Here is a 19518-nt window from a genome sequence, read left to right as displayed (position 1 = left end):
CGACGTCATAGCTGCTGTGTATTGGGTATAAAGGCATCAGCCAACGCCATTTTCCTCAGTGTTTCTTGCCCCAGATGCCAGGTGCCCTCTAGGAAGGCTAAATTTGGATAAATGCAAATGGTTCCAAACAGTAGAGAGCAAACAAAAATAAACATGTATATACATATATACAAACAAATACACCATAATAGATTCCCCCAGCTAGCTACAAGATGGGCAAATACCCTAGGAGTACCACAGAGGGGAAGGAGGGTGGGTAATCCTGACTGCAGATGCATACCTCTCGGACATCTACATTTATGGTAGGTACAAAACTGTACTATGTCCTTCAAGGATGCATCTGCAGTCCTAACATATGGGTAGAATACCATAGCCAAACTGGGGGAGGAGGCACTAAGAAGATTATGGTGCAGTTAAGATCCCTTGTAAAACAGCAGTTGCAAAACCTGCTTGGGATCTGGAGTATAAAGGTAGATTATAATGCTTGGCAAATGTATGCACGGAGCTCCAAGTAGCAGCTTCTAAAATGTCTTTGGTAGCCACTCCTCGTAAGAAAGCTGTAGTAGTGGCTGTAGCCCTTGTGGAGTGAGGTCTGATGTTTTCTGGAGTTGTCTTTCCATGAAAAGAGTAACAAAATCTAATGCAATTTCCTATCCATTTTGAGATTGTCTGTTTTGAAATTGCTTTTCCTTCCATTCCTGTTGCATATGCTACCAGAAGCTGGTCAGTTTTTCTATTGTTCTTGGTTCTGTCCAGATAGTAGCACAATTGCCTGTACACATCCAAGGTATGTAGTAGTCTTTCCCCCCTGTTCTGTGGGTTGGGGAAGAATGTTGGTAGGTGGATTGCTTGGTTCAATGATACCCTGGAGACCACCTTTGGCATAAAAGTAGGGTTAGTTCTCAAGGACACTCTATCCTGATGGAAGATAAGGAAGGGCTGTACTGCCATTAATGCCTGTAATTCAGAAACCCTTCTTGCTGAAGTGATTGCAAGCAGGAAAGCAGTTTTCCAAGATAAGAACTGTAATTCTGCTGTTGCTGCTGGTTCGAAGGGGGGGAAGTGTTAACTTTTCCAGCACAAAGTTAAGGTCCCATGTAGGTAAAGGTGGCTTCCTTGGAGGCTTTACATTTTTAATTCCTCTCAGAAACTGCCTGAGTAGAGGATGAGAGAATACTGGAGGATCCATGTTGTATTCTGCTGAAATTGCTGATGCATGAATCTTAATGGAGGAGTAAGACAGGCCATTGTGGAAAAGTTCTGCTAAATATTCCAGGATGTTAGCTATGTTTGCTAATGATACATTTTCTCCTTTTGCTGCACTCCAAATGAGGTATCTTTTCCATTTGGCTGAATAAGTCTTCCTTGTGGAGGGTCTGCGAACCTCCAGGATAATGTCTTTAACCCTCTGAGATAAATCTGGGTTATTTTGTTTTATGTAATATTCCAAGCAGCTAGCTGCAGTGTTTTCAAGTTTGGATGTAGGATCTTGAAGTTGTTCTGTGTTAGCAGTAAAGGAACTAGAGGTAGAGGCCATGCGTGTGTCCGAGACATGCTCCTCAGTAGCGGTACCAATGCTGCCTCCGCCAGTCTGGAGCTATCACGATGATCCTTGGGTGATCTTCTTTGATCTTCAGTAGCACTTTGTGCATCAAAGGAAGAGGTGGGAATGCATATGCTGTCAGGTTTTCCCAACTGAAGGATAGGGAGTCCACCTTCCAAGCAAGTGGGTGGTATGTCCTTGTGCAGAATTTCCTCAATTGGTGGTTGTGTGGGGATGCGAACAGGTCTATTTCTGGTAGTCTCCATTTCTTTGTAATGGATTTGAAGATGTCTGGATGCAGCATCCATTCGTGGGCATCCATGGTAGTTCTGCTTAAGGTGTCTGCTAGTATATTTTCTTTGCCTGGCACAAATATGGCCTGGAGCTGAATGTTGAGGTTCAGGGCCACATTCCACAGGTCCATTGCCATCTGGCATAGAGAATATGAGTGTGTGCCTCCCTGTTTGTTGATATACCACATGACTGTGGTGTTGTCCGTCCTTATCAGCAAATGACCCTGTTGAAGAAATGGTCTGAATGTCTGGATTGCCTGTTTCACAGCCAGCATCTCTTTTTGATTTATGTGTAGGTTCAGCTGGTCCTGTGTCCATAGTCCTTGTATACACTTGTCCACCATGTGTGCCCCCCAGCCTAGGTCTGAGGCGTCCGTGGTGATAGTCTGGCTTGGGCGAGGTTTGTGGAAAGGCAGTCCTCTGTTCAACTGACAGGCCTGAGCCCACCACAGGAATTCTTGTTTCAGGCATGGAATTATTGGAATCTGGGCTTCTAGACTGTGCTTGTGTTGAGACCATATATTCCTTAGGTACCATTGCAACTTCCTCATATGCAGCCTGGCATGTGGAATCAAGATTATGCAGGATGCCATGTAACCCAGGGCTTGCAGTACTTTCCTTGCTGTAAGCTGGTTCTGTGTAGTTAATGCCATGAAATAGAGTGGTAGTTGCTTTTGCTTTTCTGCTGTGAGAAATGCCATCTGATTTGAAGTGTCCAGTTCTGCACCCAAGGATGTTATCCTTTGGGATGGTACCAGCCTTGACTTTTTCATGTTGACTGTGTATCCCAGGGCTTGCAGTAGTTGTATAACCTTTTCCAAATCTTTTGTTAATTTGGTCCTGTTGTCCGCTTGTATTAGGCAGTCATCCAGGTATGGATAAATCTGAATTCCCTGAAGCCTGCAATGAGCAATTACTGATGCCAGGCATTTCGTGAATACTCTGGGTGCAGTAGATAAGCCAAAGGGCAATGCTGAGAATTGATAATGCTCTGATCCTGCAAGAAATCTGAGGTATCTTCTGCAATCTGGTCGTACAGGGACGTGCAGGTATGCCTCCTTGAGATCTAGAGTCACCAGCCAAGACTCCTTGCCCAGCATGGGAAGAAGTTGCTGTAGGGTCAGCATTTTGAATTTTGGAACAATGAGATATGTGTTCAGAGCGGACAGGTCGAGAATAGGCCTCCATTGGTTTTCTTTCCTTGGTACCAGGAAAAGTCTGGAGTAAAATCCTTTTGTCTCCTGTAATGTAATGCCAGTTTACGGAAAATAAGGCTAGCTTTCCGCCTAAGGGTGCTTCCAGTTGTTCCCTGGTAGGCGGTATCAGAGTCAAGTCATTGTGTCTGTCCTGTGGTAGTGGTAGTAGCTGGATCTGTGGCAGTAGTTCTCTGGTTGTTAGTCTGCCACTGACGTCCCCTGTAGGCACCTCTGGATTGACCTCTGCCTCTTGGGCGCCTATTTCTGCCTCTCTGTGCTCTGGAGGTGTCTGGAAAGGACCAATTCTTCGAAGGCCAATTTCTACTAAACCTCGGAGGCTGGACCTGTAAGAAATCCTTGACTGTTTGGACAGATTTTGCTTTTTCTTCCACCTTTAGCACTTGCTGTGCAGGGGAGTCAAACAAACTTTGTTTCTCCATGGGAGCATCTAGAAGTTTTGACTTTACATGGTCTGGTAAGGACTGTTCTTTTAACCATGCATGCCTTCTGATCACTGTTCCAGTCATAGCTGATCTAAAGGAAGCCTCCAGTGCATCATAGCCGCATTTTAAGGAATGATTACTGACCTGCTGAGTGTTATGTACCAAATCCTGAAGGGACTTACGGTCTATAGGTTCAGGAGAGGACAGTTTTTTATTTAGCTGGTCTAACAAAAATTCCTGATACTGAATCATGTGGAATTGACAGTTTAAGGCCCTAGCCGAAAGAGTAGCAGAAGTATAAACTTTTTTACCGCATCTCTCTAATGCTCTAGATTCTCTTTCAGAGGGGAGGGGGTTTTTGGCAGAGGCAACTGCTATAGCTTTGGGGCCCTGTGAAATGGTTTCAGGATCTGCAATAGGAGCCTTATTCAAGTGAAAGTGTGTGTCCGGGACCCTGTAATATCTGTCGGGCTTAGCAGGGGCCGGGGGAAGAGAGTCAGGGGCAGTACAGGCATCATTAAATGCATCATCCACAACTGTTAGTACTGGAGGAATGGCTAAAGGCCTATGCTGTGGTAAATGCAAAAAGGTCCTTAGCCTTTTCCTTGAATCTGAAAAATCCTGGCCCTGCCATTGAAAATGCTCTCTCATAGCATGTAAGGTTTCCCCAAAAGAAAATTCCTCAGGAGGAGAGGCAGAAGGAATGGAGTCTTCTGCATCAGAATCCTCATATGGAGAATAAGGGCCTTCTGGAGGATTTGAGTTTTCTGAATCATCCGAGGAATAGTCTGTAGAAACTGGATCCGGGGGCTCTGCTCTAGGCCTCTTCTCTGGAGGGGGTTGAGAGGCCCTGTCTGGGTGAGGTTGGGATCCCCTGATCAAAGAAATGAGATCCTCAGCCAGGCTGAGCATTTGGGAGCTAGAGGTAGGCCTGTGTGAGGGGGTTTTAGCAGGCAAGGCCTTAGAAGATTTAGCTGCTTTAGCCCTAGAAAAAGCCTTGATAGACATAGATGCAGGGGGCCTAGCAGCTGACAAATCCTGGGTGCCTGCTACAGCAGGAGAAATTTCAGTAGCAGATTCATCCATGCTGTGTGAGGCCTCGGCAATCGGAGGCAAGCTTTCGGCCGAAGGAAGAACCGAGGACTCGGTTTCAGCCAAAACCGAGACACTCGCGGTTGGCTTAACCGTGGTTTCGGCCGAAACCGCGGACCGCGAGTGTCAGTCCTTTTCCTTACGCTTTTTAGCTAATTGTGTAGTCGGAGTCTCCGACGGCATTTTGTAAGCAAAAGCGGGACCAAAAACCTCCTCTGCAAACTCCGACCGACGTCTAAGTGTCCGTCGGTTGAAGGAAGCACAGGCTAGACAAGCTGATACGTGGTGGTCTGGGCCTAAGCAAGGAAGGCAGTAAGAGTGGAAATCCTTATGAGGTATTTGTTTCCCACAAGTTAAACAATTATTTACTTTTTCTGACATCGGCTGAGGCAAGAAAGGGTCCCCAACAGGGTACTTAGCTTTTTAGAAGTCTTCGGTAGTAGAAATCTCTGGATCTGACCGACCGGCACTTGCGAACAGCTTCTGCTTCGGGCACCGCGCGGCAAGAAAGACAGAGGAAAATGGCGTCGGCTGATGCCTTTATACCCAATTAGCAGCAACTATGACGTCGGGTGAAGTGCGACATCAGCCGAGGCCAGACCCAGACTTTGGAATCCGGCCGACCGAAGGGCTGCCTGAGGCAGGACAACCCATATGTTAGGACTGCAGATACATCCTTGAAGGACATCAAGTACCCGTGAATTATCATATAGGTGGCAGTACACTAAACACCGAAAGTGTGATAAGAGACTTAGGGACACTGGTACACAGTGGTCTCACCTTCGATAACCACATTGCCACAACAGTTAGGAAATCCTTCTATGTGGCACACCTCATCACTAAGGGCTTTTCATCCAGAAAAAAGGAGGTCATTGTCCCACTTTACTCATCCCTCATTAGACCCATTATAGAATACAACACTCCGTTTGGTATGTACCTCTCAAGACATCTGCAACAACTGGAAAGGCCGCAGAAATACCTCACTAAAAGAATCACAGGCCTAAAGCAAATGCCCTATGCTAACCACCTTAAAAAACTCCAGCTATACTCTGTCATATATCGTCTACTCAGAGGCAATCTCTGCTTAACATACTAGGCCATGTCAAACCCAGAGCTGTTGGACATGCTACACTTAAAGAAATCCCAATCCCTCAGGGCCACAATCTCCAGGGATCTAAACCTTGTCATCACAATAAACAAAACATGCTGGAGGGATAGGTTCCTCATCCAGAGACTCCCCAGACTCTGGAACAGATTGCCCCATACATGTCAAGCAGAGTGCCTCTCTGGCCCTCTTCAAAAGGAACCTTGACGATTGGATGGGAGAAAGGAAATTCACGCCGGGGATCACGTCAGTCGCTCTGCTAGACAGGGGTCCAGGGAAGTAAATAGTGTGGGAAGAAATAGCCAGGGAATTTTTATGGCTAGGCTTGTATAGGCCCTAGGGCTGATAGCCTAGTACCAACCTATGAACCTATGGAATGTTTGAAGGAAAATGAATATGTAAATAACAGTAGATTATGAAACATAAAATGGATGAAGCTGACTGGGATAGAAAACACTGCAAAAATATCTGATATACACATGGAAAGAATGAAAAGATGATAATAAGAAAGCTATAAAGGAGAAGAAAAAATGGCAGTCAAATTAATGTACATGGCATATACAGTTACAAGTCTATTGAGAGATTAAAAAAAAGACATGCAACTGGTCAACTAGGACTGATAAATTACCAGTTATGGAAATGGTCTGAGTAAGTAGCCCAGGTAGCTTTAACTTGCATCAGAAATCTACATTTCGAAGAACACAGACTGATAAAGATCGCAACACTGATCAGTAGTTCAGGCAATTTTTGAGGATGTCAAAGATATGTAATCCTGAAAGAAAAATATTCACAAGAGAATTTAGACTGCAAAAGTTAAGCCTTCATTTGACAATTTAATGAGTGGTGACCTGTGGTATGGGCCTAAGATTTGAGAGTTTTTCCTCACTTATAAAAACGTACATAATAATAACAAGACAGATATCCAGTGGCAAGGGTGATATCTGAAATATATTTCTTATGATTTACAAACTTGCTTCCACATTATATTTTAAATATGGGAGCATAATTCCTTAGGGACAAGTAAAATGAAAAGCAGATTATCTGTACCTAGTCTCAATCTACTGCTGCTTCTTCTTTTAAAAAGTAGATATACTGGTTTTAATAAAATCAATGCCAATAAGCAAACATTCATACAAAACACTGAATGCAATAAACCACAACCCTAAAAAATAAATACATAGTCCTATTACCAAACACACAAAACAAATGAGAAAAACGTCAACACCATTTTGCTGGGTTGCACTACATTTTTTCAAACCTACCTTGTTTCATTTCGTCCCTTAGGGCAGCACGGTTAAGGAAACTCTCTGCAAGATGGGACCTACTTCTGCTGGAAGGAGAGGCTATGAAACAAAGATAAGGACAGAAATGTAGAATGGATGCAATACAGTGGGAGGAACAACAGAAAAGTTATACAATAATGTGAAAAGACAAGCAAAAAAATACATATTACACGATGGCAACTAAAAAATAAAATGCAAAAATTATGTCACTGAGATATAAGAATAGAAGGAAAAATGCACTTACCAACATAGCAAATTGTACATCTACAAACTGAAGTGGATGACAAAATGTATAACAGTTTCCTTTGGACACTTATTCACACATCTTTTCTGAGTATGCAAACATTTGCTTCCGATGTACTCAAGACAGCAGACTTATTTAAATGTCCCATAGTGATATTATTAATGCTCTTTTCAGTTAACTAGTAAAATCTACAGCTAGATGTACAAAAAGCTGCAAAGGTCTATTCTAAAGCTGAGTGCATTGTTTTCTACCTAGCTGCAGCATAGCATAGCATAGCACTGCAAGAATGAAAACGCTTAAACAAGCCAACAACTCATTATAAGATTTTCTCCAATTTGTCTTCTGACCTTTGTCAGAGCACTGAGAGACATCCGCATTTAGGCACTTAAACAACATGGGCTGGACTAGAGTGGAAAATAGACTTGATAGAGGATCGGGATGGAGAGCAGCTGTCTGGCTCAGGAAGCTTTTAGGTGAGAGAAAATGTGGGGACTGCAGCACACCAGGGAGGTACATAGTAGAATAAGGTAGCTAGAAACAGCAACAGACTGGTTAGTCAGGAGAAAAAGGATACAGTGGAATTGGAAAAGGAGGGGGAAAAAAGTTAGCAGAAAAGATATGGATGGAAAAGACAGGAAGAAAGAAAGGCCAGGAGAATATTTTATTTTACTTATTTTTACATTTGTTAACTGGGTTAGTCCGACTGGATCCAGAGAGCCCTTTTTCAGCAGAGAACCGAGGAGAAAAGCACCAGGAAAGTAATTAAAAAATAAGAAAAAAAAATAACAATTCAAGTTGTAAGATACATAACAGTATAAAAACAGAAAGAAATATAGAATACAAATATATACAAGACAAAAGTACAGTATTTTGAGAACGCAGTAATAATATGTTTTTGAGAAATTTGGTTAGCATTAAGTTCTTTACAAGGAATACAGCAATGCCTAAAATAAAAAAAATTCAGAGTAACATCATGACATAGTACAACAAAGATGCATTTAATAACATAGTTACCAACTGCAGAGAGAGAGTAATACATGTAGGCAGTTTTAGGCAGATACCAGGCAGACATGTTAATTGAGAGAAGAAAAACTCATTAGGTAATTTCCTGACAAGTATAGATCCATGTATGTTGGAAGTGAATTTTCAGTTGTTTTTTGAATTCACCACTTTTGGTAGTGGAGAGAAGGGACAATGGAAGTTTGTTCCACGAGTATGCAGTTGAATGACTTAAGTATTTTTCTAATATTTTTGTTTGGCTTTGTGACCTGCAGAAGTTTTTTTTTTTTTGTGTGTGCGCTTCTGAGGCCACGATTGGGTATGTAGTGTGCAATTATAGATGCAAGGGTAGGGCAGGTGTTGGGGCTATTTAGCATGCTGTGTGCAATTTGCAGTTGTGATATTTGAAGCATATGGGAGAGCTCAGGCCATTTTAAGCTTTTCAGGGAAATACAATGATGGGATTTGTAGCTATTACTGGCTGCAAATCTGGCTAGCTTGTTATAGGTGGTTTCTAGTTTGGTTAAGAGATTATTTTGGAGGTTAGTAAGTATGGGAACAACATAGAACAGGTATGGTAGAATAAATGTTTGAGCCAGTGTAGGTCTAAATTTGTTAGGTATATATTTCTTGTTGTGGTATAGACCACCTAGTTTTTGATTGGACTTTTTGATACAGTTTAAGATATGTAGGTTTAATTTTAATCGGTCATCTACAGTAACGCCAAACAATTTGGTGTTAGATTTGGCCGTCATAATTGTATTATCTAAGGATGAGATGCTGAAGTTGTCTTTAGCTGGATTGAGGTTTTTTGGATGGAAAAGGAAAAGCTTGGTCTTTTTGGGGTTGAGAAGTAGGCTGTTTTCAGTTAGCCATTTCTCTGCTAGGTGCAGTGATTGTTGAGTGACAGTGTGGAGATTTTGTATATTGTCAGAGTTGTTAACTGTGGAATTGTCTGTGTACTGTATTAAGGTAGAGTGGGGGCAGGAGACATGGAGGTTATTTGTAAATATGTTAAAGTACGGGGGGGCCCAGGATAGAACCCTGGGGAACCCCAGTCTTAACAAGACGGAAAGGGGAGAAGGATGTTTGCCATCAGAATATGAACACAAAGTTGCCACAAAAGTGCATGCAGGTTGCATGATATAGAACAAGAGTAAAGGAAAAAGTACAAAATGCAGTCTCAATACAGAGGACAAAAAGGGAATTCAAGCTGGAAGGACAAATGTAAACAGAAGTGATGAGTAAGAAAATGGAGAACACCACCACAAAATGACAAGGGTAATGGGAAGGTAGAAAAACTCAACCAGATTAGAGAAGTGGACGGTATGAGTGAGAACACTGGATGTGTCTTGCGGGAAGAGTACAGGTAAGATTAAATACAACATAAGGAAGGGCAGCAACCTGCACAAGCAGTGAAATAGGATGAGGTAGTGAGAGTGGAGGGGGAAAGTTACAGATAGAAAAGGTGCAGAAAATGAAAAAGATTAAAGCCAGTGTGTGGACAAAGAAGAGAAATCTGTGATTGCAGACTATCAAAATGGGGCTAAAGAGTATATGCAAAAGAGGCAGAAGAGAGAAGATTTCACTGAAACAGGTCTCTCTCTTTACAATTAATGAGTGGGAGAAGGTTAACAAAAGTGATCAGCTAAGGATGGGGTAGACATCTGTTGTGATGCACATAGACATCAATAACCTGACACACGATAAAGCTAAGGTAGTAGCAAGCAGGGCCATGGATTTGGTAAATAGTTGCCATGAGAGAGTTTTGAAGTAGCAGTCTCAGATATGCTATGTGAATCAACAGACAGCATACAGAAGAAAGAGATAATTAGGGAGTATCATTCCCTGCAGCAGTGGACAACAAGAAAGGGCTGAAACAGGAGGACAGGGGAAGACATGACGGACATACTAGAACAGACTCCATCTTGGCCAGAAAGGGGCAACAACATAGTGATAGGTTGGAAAGGTACATCTCAAAAATCATATCTTTGTGAACTAACATAGGAGGAGGAAAAAGTGTCAGCTGTGCTAAAGTAGGGACAGGGATTCAGGAAGAAAAAAAAAGTAAAATGCAGCAGAAAATAGAAAAGGTTGGCTGAGCATGGCTGTGTAATATTACTCAGCAATGCAAGGAATGAGGGTAGAAAGAAGGGGAGCTGCAAGCAGTAATACATGGGAAGATGGAAGTTACTGGGCATGTGACATGAGCTGGCTGGAAATGAAAGCACAGATGGAGGTAAATTTTTAATTAAGAACTCATAAATAACCCACCAAATGCAAGGTCAGAAGATAAAAAATAACAGCAAGTCAAGAAGTGGGGCTAGCAAGTTTGTATGTACCAACATAGGGTAAGGGCCCTCACAGTTAAGGCAAAAGAAAGTGGGGGAAAGGTGGTGAACTGACACAATGTATCCCAAACAGACTCCTTAAGGGAACAGGATTTACATATTTTATTTATTAACCAGGTAATTTAACAAGACATATTTGCCTCATTTCAAGGATGACAGAGCAGTACCTGGTTAAGTCATTTACTTAGAATCACATAACAGGCAAATGGAGGTGGAGAAAATGATTCCCAGGACTACAGGATGAAGCTCATTTGCAGCTAATAGCTTTCATCCTCTGCTAAACTGTCAGATGACACAGTACAGAAGAATATAAAAGACAGGTAGAAATAAAACAGTAAGACATACATGGTGAATATGAACATACCTGAAGATTTTAACATCCAACACAGAAAGACAGAGGTCTTGCACAATGAGGGGTTTCAAGCAACTGCTGCAGGACTGTACCAGAAGGGAAAATTCTAGATGCAGTTGAACCAATGCAAAGTGGATCATGAATGTCCAAGTTAAGGCACTATTAACTAACAGTGAGCATGTCACGGAATGATTTACAACAATGGAAAAGGGGAACAACAGGAAGATGATGGTGTGGGACTTTGGGACAGTTTATTATAATGTGCCAGAGAAAGGGTCAGGAATGAGTTACGAGACTTGGAGCAAGTTGAAAGAGGAAAGAAGCCATGACTCTTGATCAGGCATGGAATGCTCATGGCTATAAGCAGCAGTGTGAGAAACATGCGAAAACAGAAGGTCAAAGGGGCTACACAGGCTAGCACGGGCAAAAGATAATGAACAGAAGAGGTGGAATGAAAGGGCTGGGTGGTGCAGGAGGTACAGTACAAGGAGGCTACAAAGGAGGCTATCAGACATGCACCAAAGGAGATGAGGGCAGCAAAGACCAAACTGAAAGGGAGTTGAAAGAAAGGATTAAGAGAAGAAGCAAAGGCTTTTTAAATACATTGTGGAAAGGAGGAATTGTGGTACAGACCTGGGCAGACTGAGCAAAGATGAAAGTGACATTACAGAAGGCTGGGGGAAAAAGCAGAAGCACTGAAATACTATGTTTCGATCTCCACAAAGGAAAGCAAGGGAAGTGTGCAATAGTATCAAATGCAAAGATAAGACAGACAGGAGGATGGGCTACCTACCACAGTCCTCAGAAATGTGGCCACTGAGCTGCCAAACCCCAAAAGAGATCTTCAACATATCACCAGCTAGGGAAGTGTCTAAGTAATGAAAAGAGCAAGGGGTGGAGACTCACACAGGTACAGAGATAGCAGGAAGAATCTGAAGAACTATATGTGTCTCTGTCTAACAATAGTGACAGGGATGTTAAGGAAAGGTTGGTAGCATTTCTAGTGGACAAAAATCCACATGTCAATCATGGCCAAAAGGAGCTGCCACTCAACCCTGACCAGTTACACAATTAGGTTACATTTAAAGCTTACAGGGAAGTACAAGTAATCATCATCTATCTGGACTTCAGCAAGACTTTTAACTCCGTCCCATGCAAGAGGCTGACAGGAAAACTGAAGAGGCTGGGGAAGCAGAATCAAACATGAGGAAAGTCCAGTTGTGTAGGTAACTTACCATAACAGTACATGTTCAAACAGGTTTCTGCTACAGTGCTCCTGACAGTTGGGACATATGCACCTGCAAAGGATAATGAATGTCCGTCCAGTCTACACAGTTCAGGGGTACCTTCCTCGCATGCCATATGTCTGCTCTTTGCACAAGCACATGTGATAGTATAAGAGGGATGCATGGACACACCAAAACTCAGAATTTTTCATGCTTCTAGAATGTCAAAAAGATTACCTTTATTGATATGTATGCTAGGCTGTAAATGAGCATTTCACCCAGGTACTGGAGAATCAGGGGTGCTCCCACTTGAGATGGGTACTGTCCTCTGTTTTGGCACCAAAGAAAAAATCTTTTTCCTAATAGCAAGTTTTCCTCCTCTTTCATTAGTGTTGCATTTCCTTAGAAAACAAGGGCCTAAAATAAATAAATAAATTAATTAAAAAAAAAAAAAAAATTACTCAGATTCAGATTTGGACATTCTGATGAATCACAGACATCTTCTCCTCTGTGAAAAAGTCCACACTATAGGCACGTTTCTGGTGATTGTCCTTGACCAGCTGCATCAGAAGAGAGAGCCAGTGTAGTCTGGGCTTAAAAGGAGTCACCAATAACATCTTTGGTAAGTTCTTCCTGATCTTTTGAAGGACCATGAAAATGAGAGGAAAATGGAGAAAGACATAAAAAAATCCTGGCCATGGAATTGAAAAGGCATCTGTCTTCCACTCCACTCCTTTGTAAGGTGTCCTTCAGCAGAACTGTTTCAGTCGCCTATTAATGATGGAGGCAGATATATATTTGAGGGATTCCTCCCAATGGACTATTTGTAAGAAGACATTCTGGTAAAGCATCCAATTGTGTGTGTCTATTGTGGATCTGTTCAGGAAGTCTAACACTGTATTCTGCTCTGAAGGAACATAAGATGCCTAAATGAATAAGCTGTGATATCACTATGCCCCAGGCAATCACAGCTAGCCTGCAAAAGGGCTATGATCTTGTACTGCCACGTTTAAGTACCACATTAAAGTGGTGTTGTCAGTTGCCACTAAAAAAGTGCCCAGAGACTATAACTGATTCAGAGCTTTCAAGACATTTATGAGAACAATCACTTTTTTTTCAGGTTGATATGCTTGTGCCTGTGTTATGACTCACATATTCCCTGTACTCAAACTTAATAAGAAACCATCAAGGCACCTCTATGTTGGCCAGGACCAGTTTGGTCCACCAACTGAATTATTTCTTCATGAAATTAAGAAATGGGATTACAAAAGATAGAAGCTGAAACTGTTGTGCAAAACAGACATAAGGAAGAACTGGATCTTTCTCGTGTGAAGTCTGGAATGAGGAATTATTGGGATGGAACAGCCCAGGAAATTTAGAGCTCTTAGAAATGCTTTTGCAGTGGATATTTCCTGTTCAGAAAGATGAGGAAGTACTGTTGATAAGTTTGCTTCTTTTATGGGGAAAGATAGTCATCAGGTAGGTGTCTAAAAGTTGTTCAAATAAAACCAGTCTGTGAGACTGGAGCAGGATAACTATTTTAAGTTTAGGGTGATTCCAAGGTTGCAAAAAAGGGCTCACTGTGAACTCTAAAGCTATTACATTCTCTAGACTGGTTCATGCTGAAACGAGACAGTTAAGGGAAAGATATGCAAGCACTGAAACTTATAAGAAACTATCACGAGAACAAAGCACTTTGAAGAGACATATGGAGCAGTAGAAAGTCCAAAGGGCAAAGTAAACTGATAATATAATCCCAAAACAAAGAATCGTAAAAAAGATCTGTGGTTCTTATGAAAGGGAATATGCAGAAAAACACATTTTAAGTCAGGCGCAATCAAAAAAGCTTATTTATTTTTACTGCTATTTAATATCCAAGTAGATGGGAAATGATAACCTGAAGAAGAAATGGAGTTTGAACTGTCAACATTTTGAATTCGGGAATATGCATAAAGGTGTTTAGTCTTCACAGATATAGAATGGGCATCCGCAGGTGCCCACTTTCCACAGTAACATTAAAAAGTCTTGAGTAAAATCTTTTTCCTCATTAACTAGGGAGTACTAGCTCTATGACCCCCTGAAACAGTAAGTACAAAATAACTGGAGATGCAAGATGAAGCTGATCTTTTGGGGTATGATGGATTCCTAACGGAAAGGGCAGGGAGGGTAATATGCAGTACCCAAGAATAGTACAGTTTTGTACCTACCATAAATGTAGATGTATGAGGATCTACATTGCTGCAATCATAACCTGTGGGGTAGTCCGCTGTCCTCGATCAGCCCGAATACCAAAGAGCTGGGCTGGCGTCGGTCATTGTCGCCTAGAGCTGACGTCAGTACGTCGTAGTACATAAGCGCAAGACTGACGCCATATCCTCAGTCTTTCTTGCCCCAGATGTCAGAAGGCCTAAGAGTGAAAGAAGGCCAGAGCCAAAAAAGTAAAGGCCCAACAACTACCAGTGTGGAGAGAGGGATAAACCTAATAAAAAACACAGCCAGATACCAACTATAGAGGGGAAGGAGGGAGGGATAATTGGACTGCAGCAATGTAGATCCTCGAACATCTACATTTATGGTAGGTACAAAACTGTACTATGTTCTTCGTCTCACATTGCTGCAGTCAGAACCTGTGGGTAGAATCCCAAAGCAAAGGAAAAGGGAGGCTGGAAAACTAAAAAGCATTAGGAGCTGCTAACATGCCCTGTAAAACTGCAGTGGCAAACCCAGCCCTGGACTTGGAATAAAGAGGGAGATGGTAATGCTTAGTAAAAGTGTGTACTGAACTCCAAGTAGCTGCCTCCAAAATATCCTTAGTAGCTACACCCCTCAAAAAAGCAGTAGAAGTGGCAGTAGCCCTAGTAGAATGAGGCCTGATCCCAGCAGGAACATCCTTCCCATGATGAGAATAACAAAAAGCAATACAATGACCAATCCACTTTGAAATAGTCTGCTTTGAAACAGCTTTCCCTTGTGAACTCAAAGCAAAAGAAACAAATAACTGTTGAGTCTGTCTGAACTCCTTAGTTCTGCTCAAATAGTAACATAACTGCCTGTGGATATCCAAAGAATGCAAGACTTTTTCCCCTTTATTTTGGGGATCAGCATAAAAAGTAGGCAAATGAATAGACTGGTTCAAGGCCACATTAGAAATCACTTTAGGCATAAAAGTAGGGTTAGTTCAAAGAAACTCTATCCTTATGAAATATCAAAAAGGGTTCAACTGCCATGAGTGCCTGCAATTCAGATACCCTCCTAGCAGAAGTAATGGCCAACAAAAAAGCAGTCTTCCAAGACAAAAAATAGAAGTTATGTTCTTACCATAACGTTCCATGTTAGTTGTCTTCTTCTCGCCTTCTTCTTGCTGGATGGGTTCGGAGCCGACCTCGGCTCCGACTCGGCCACTCTAAAAGCTCGAGAGTTGGTTCCACCGGCTCGAGGCTCCCCTTATATCCCACAATGCTAGGCGTGAGTTACCTCAGATCTTGTTTGTAAGCTAACCCCAGCTTATAATAGTATCAGAATAACTATAAACAAAGTCCACCTCTAAAACCAGGGAGAAAGAAGGGTGACCTATATCCTGATCCAGGAAATATGCACAACAGCATATGCCTAAGAAAAGAGGTGGTAGAAAGAGAGGTCACAATCACAACTCCTCTAGGTCTGTCCAGGCCAGGGGGAAGGAGGGTGGGACGCAAGAAGAAGGCGAGAAGAAGACAACTAACATGGAACGTTATGGTAAGAACATAACTTCTATATGTTAAGTTGTCTATCTCGCCTTCATTCTTGCTGGATGGGACCGTCCCTAGCACCTTGTCCCGGGTGGCCTAACGGAACAGACTCCTGAGAACAGTGGAACCAAAGTTAGCTCTATGCCTAGAAGCTAAATCCAACTTATAATGAGAAATGAAAGTGTGAGGAGTAGCCCAAGTAGCCGCTGCACAAATGGTGTCAATAGGCAGTCTGTCTTGGAAGGCTAAAGAAGTAGCCAAAGCTCTGGTGGAATGGGCCTTAGGTTTATTAGGCAGCTTTTGGTGTCTAATTTCATAAACAAGGAAATCAGAGATGTTAGCCATCTAGATAATGATACCTTTGAAACTGAAAGTCCCTTTCTGCCTTCTGCATAGGAGACAAACAGCTGGTCAGATTTTCTGAATTGTTTTGTTCTATCCAAATAGTACCTCAACTGACTATGAACATCTAGCCAGTGTAATTTTTGTTCAGACCTATTGGAATATTCTGGAAAAAGACAGGGAGGTCATTGCTTTGATTTAGGTTAGGCCTCGAGACTACCTTAGGCAAAAAGGACGGGTTGGTTCGTAAGGATACCCTGTCCTTATGGAACAATAGATAAGGAGGTCGACAGCTGAGTGCATGAAGTTCTGAAACTCTTCTAGCTGAAGTAATAGCTACCAGAAAGAGAGTCTTCCATGATAGCAATTTTAAAGAACAGGAGGCTGCAGGTTCGAAAGGGGAAGAATCAAAGAAGTAAGAACTAAATTTAGGTCCCAAGGAGAAGGAGGATTTCTTATAGGAGGTCTGAGAAGAAAAACTCCTTTCAAAAAGGCTTTGCAAAGCTTGTGGGACATTAAGGCAGACTCAGAAATACCCACATGAAAGTTAGAAATAGCTGCCAATTGAACTTTAAGAGTAGAAGGAGATGAACCTGCATGGAAGAGTTCAGCTAGAAAATCAAGGACTATTTGGATGGAAGCAGTGAAAGGATCTATGGACCTTCCTTGAGCCCAATATGTGAAGCGTTTCCACTTACTCAAATAAATCTTCCGAGTGGAAGATTTATGGGAAGCTATCAAAATATCTCGAACAGAGTGAGATAATTGAGGAAGCCTGGCTAAGGTTGGAACTGGAGGAACCAAGCAGTGAGGTTCAGAGAGGGGAGGGAGCGATGAAACTGACCCGACTGATGGATCAAAAGATCTGGAACTGGGTCCAGATGCCAAGGTCGCTCCAATAGAAATTGATGTAGAAAGGGGAACCACACCTGTCGAGGCCAGTAAGGAGCAATGAGGATCAACGAGGCCTTCTGAGCGATAGCTTTCTGTATCACTTGAGAGATTAGTGGGAAGGGAGGAAATGCATACAGAAGTCCCCGAGGCCAAACTTGGACTAGAGCGTCTCTGCTGGGTTGGCCTGGTAAAGGGAATAGAGTGAAATAATCTCTGCACTTGCTGTTTTGGGGAGTAGCAAAAAGATCGCAGCAAGGCTGACCCCACTTGAGAAAAATTTCTCTCACAACAGAATCTTTCAGAGACCACTCGTGAGGCATGAGGATAGCTCTGCTCAACTTGTCCGCGATTTGATTGGACTTCCCGGGGATGTGCGTTGCTATCAGAAACCGCTGAGAAGAAATCGCCCATTGCCACAATCTGAGTGCTTCTCGACACAGGGGGTAGGACCTGGTTCCGCCTTGTTTGTTGATGTACCACACTACAGACATGTTGTCTGTCTGGATTGCAATCGTTCCCAAGGGAAGAGAGTCTTGAAGGGCTTGCAACGCTAAAAGCACTGCTCTCATCTCCAGAACATTTATGTGCAAGTGGCATTCATCTGGTTGCCATGTGCCCTGGACCGTCCTGCCCTGATAATGCCCCCCCCACCCGATCAGGGAGGGGGAGGAACAAAGGGTCTTCCCAATAAGAGCTGAGGGGAAGACATCCACCACATGAGATGATTTCTGCATGTCTGCGTGATCATAATGGTGTGGGACATTGGAAGTTGCTGGTATGACCATTGTGTAAAGAGCATCCATTGAAGGATTCTCATGTGGAATCTGGCTAATGGAAGCAGAGGTATGGCCGCCATAATTCCCAACACTTTCAGAACTAACCTGGCTTTGATTCTGTTGTTGTTGAAAAGGAATGAGACCAGTTTGTGTATGTCTGTTATTCTCTGATCTGTTAGTCTCGCAGACATGTCTACTATGTCTAGATTTGCGCCTATGAAGGCAATAGTACGACAAGGCGACAAAACAGACTTTTCGCAATTTATTGAAATGCCTAACTTTTGACAAATGTGAAAAGTGTAATCCCTGGCCATCAGAAGGAGATGCTTGGTGGGAGCTGTGAGGAGCCAGTCGTCCAAATATGGAAACACCTGGAATCCTTGTCGTCTCAGGTGAGAAGCTACCACTGCCATGCATTTGGTAAACACCCGGGGGGCAGTGGTGAGACCAAAGGGCAGGGCCCTGAATTGAAAATGACTGGTTCCCAGCCTGAAGCGGAGGAATCTTCTGGAGCGTCTGTTCATTTTTATGTGATAGTACGCATCCTGAAGGTCTATAGAGCACATCCAGTTTCCTTTTCCCAATAGGGGAAGGATGGACTGCAGCGTGACCATCCGAAATCTTGTTTTCTTGACTGATCTGTTCAAGATACTGAGATCCAAAATTGGTCTCCAGTCCCCTGTTTTCTTTGGAACTAAAAGAACCTTGAGTAGATTCGGATCCTTGCTGGTCTGCTGGAACTGGCTGAATTGCTCTTTTCGCAAGCAGCTTTGAAATTTCCAAAGCCGCTAGATCCCTTTGAGCGGGTGGAACATCTAGAAGGGATTTTTTTTATTGGTTTGGAATGCGAAGAAAGGGAATGGAATAGCCTTCGGAAATGATGGACTGTACCCATTTGTCTTGAGTCAGGGATAGCCAGGCTTCTGGGTACAGTGACAATCTTCCCCCGACTGCCTCCGAAGGTGGGCAGTCGGGCAACACCTCAGGGATGCTGAAAGGGCTTATCAGAGAAGGCTTCTCGATTGCCCTGGTTCTGGACCCCCTGCCTCTAGGGCGGCGTCTACCATTGTTATTCCGCCTCTGCCTCTGGCGGGAACCGACTCTGTCGTCAGGCGAAGTCCCTTGAGATTGTTTACGGAACCACATTTTCCCACTTTTCTGGCCTTTGGGGTAAGGCCTAGAAGGAGTAGAAAACAGACTCCGGCGGCAGAAAGAGTCTTGCCATCAGTCTCGCACCTAGTCAAGGTTTCTTTCACTTGAGGACCAAAGAGAGATGATCCATCGAATGGGGAATTAGTGAAAGACGTTTTAAAGGGGTCCGCAAAATTGCATAGCCGCATCCAGGCATGCCTACGTAAGGCCACACCTGTCCCTGCGGCCCTGCTCGCTCCATCAGCCGCATAAGAAAGGAGGCATGGAGGAGTTGGCTATGGAGTTCAGGGTAGCCAGCTGAGTGTTCATCTTATCTTGAAAACTCGCAGCTGTAGGATCCTTCAACATGTCACTTGCTTCTTTGATCAAGTCCCTTTGAAGACGAGTAAAATGGCATAGGTAGTTCAGCGAACGCATAGCAAATGTCGCTGACGAGAACATCCGCTTCCGTACCTGTCCATGGACCTAGATTCCTTGTTAGGTGGATGGACAGGTACTG

General features: G+C 43.0%; 1 protein-coding gene across 5 annotated transcripts in view; it reads right to left on the bottom strand.

Annotated features, from left to right (window-relative positions):
- The window catches only part of LRCH3 (leucine rich repeats and calponin homology domain containing 3), a 3082729-nt gene that overhangs the window by 447112 nt on the left and 2616099 nt on the right, over positions 1-19518 (bottom strand). For all 5 annotated transcript variants that reach the window (XM_044070695.1, XM_044070696.1, XM_044070697.1 and 2 more), the window contains one exon: positions 6935-7015. In XM_044070695.1, the coding sequence (XP_043926630.1) occupies positions 6935-7015 (81 nt within the window). The remainder of the gene's footprint in view (positions 1-6934; positions 7016-19518) is intronic.

The sequence above is a fragment of the Protopterus annectens genome, chromosome 4.part1 (assembly GCF_019279795.1).
Source record: "Protopterus annectens isolate FY-2018-M chromosome 4.part1, PAN1.0, whole genome shotgun sequence".
In the NCBI taxonomy this organism is placed as follows: Eukaryota; Metazoa; Chordata; order Ceratodontiformes; family Protopteridae; genus Protopterus; species Protopterus annectens.
The sequence above is the reverse complement of the archived record's forward strand: the minus strand, read 5'-3'. Positions and strand labels throughout refer to the sequence as shown.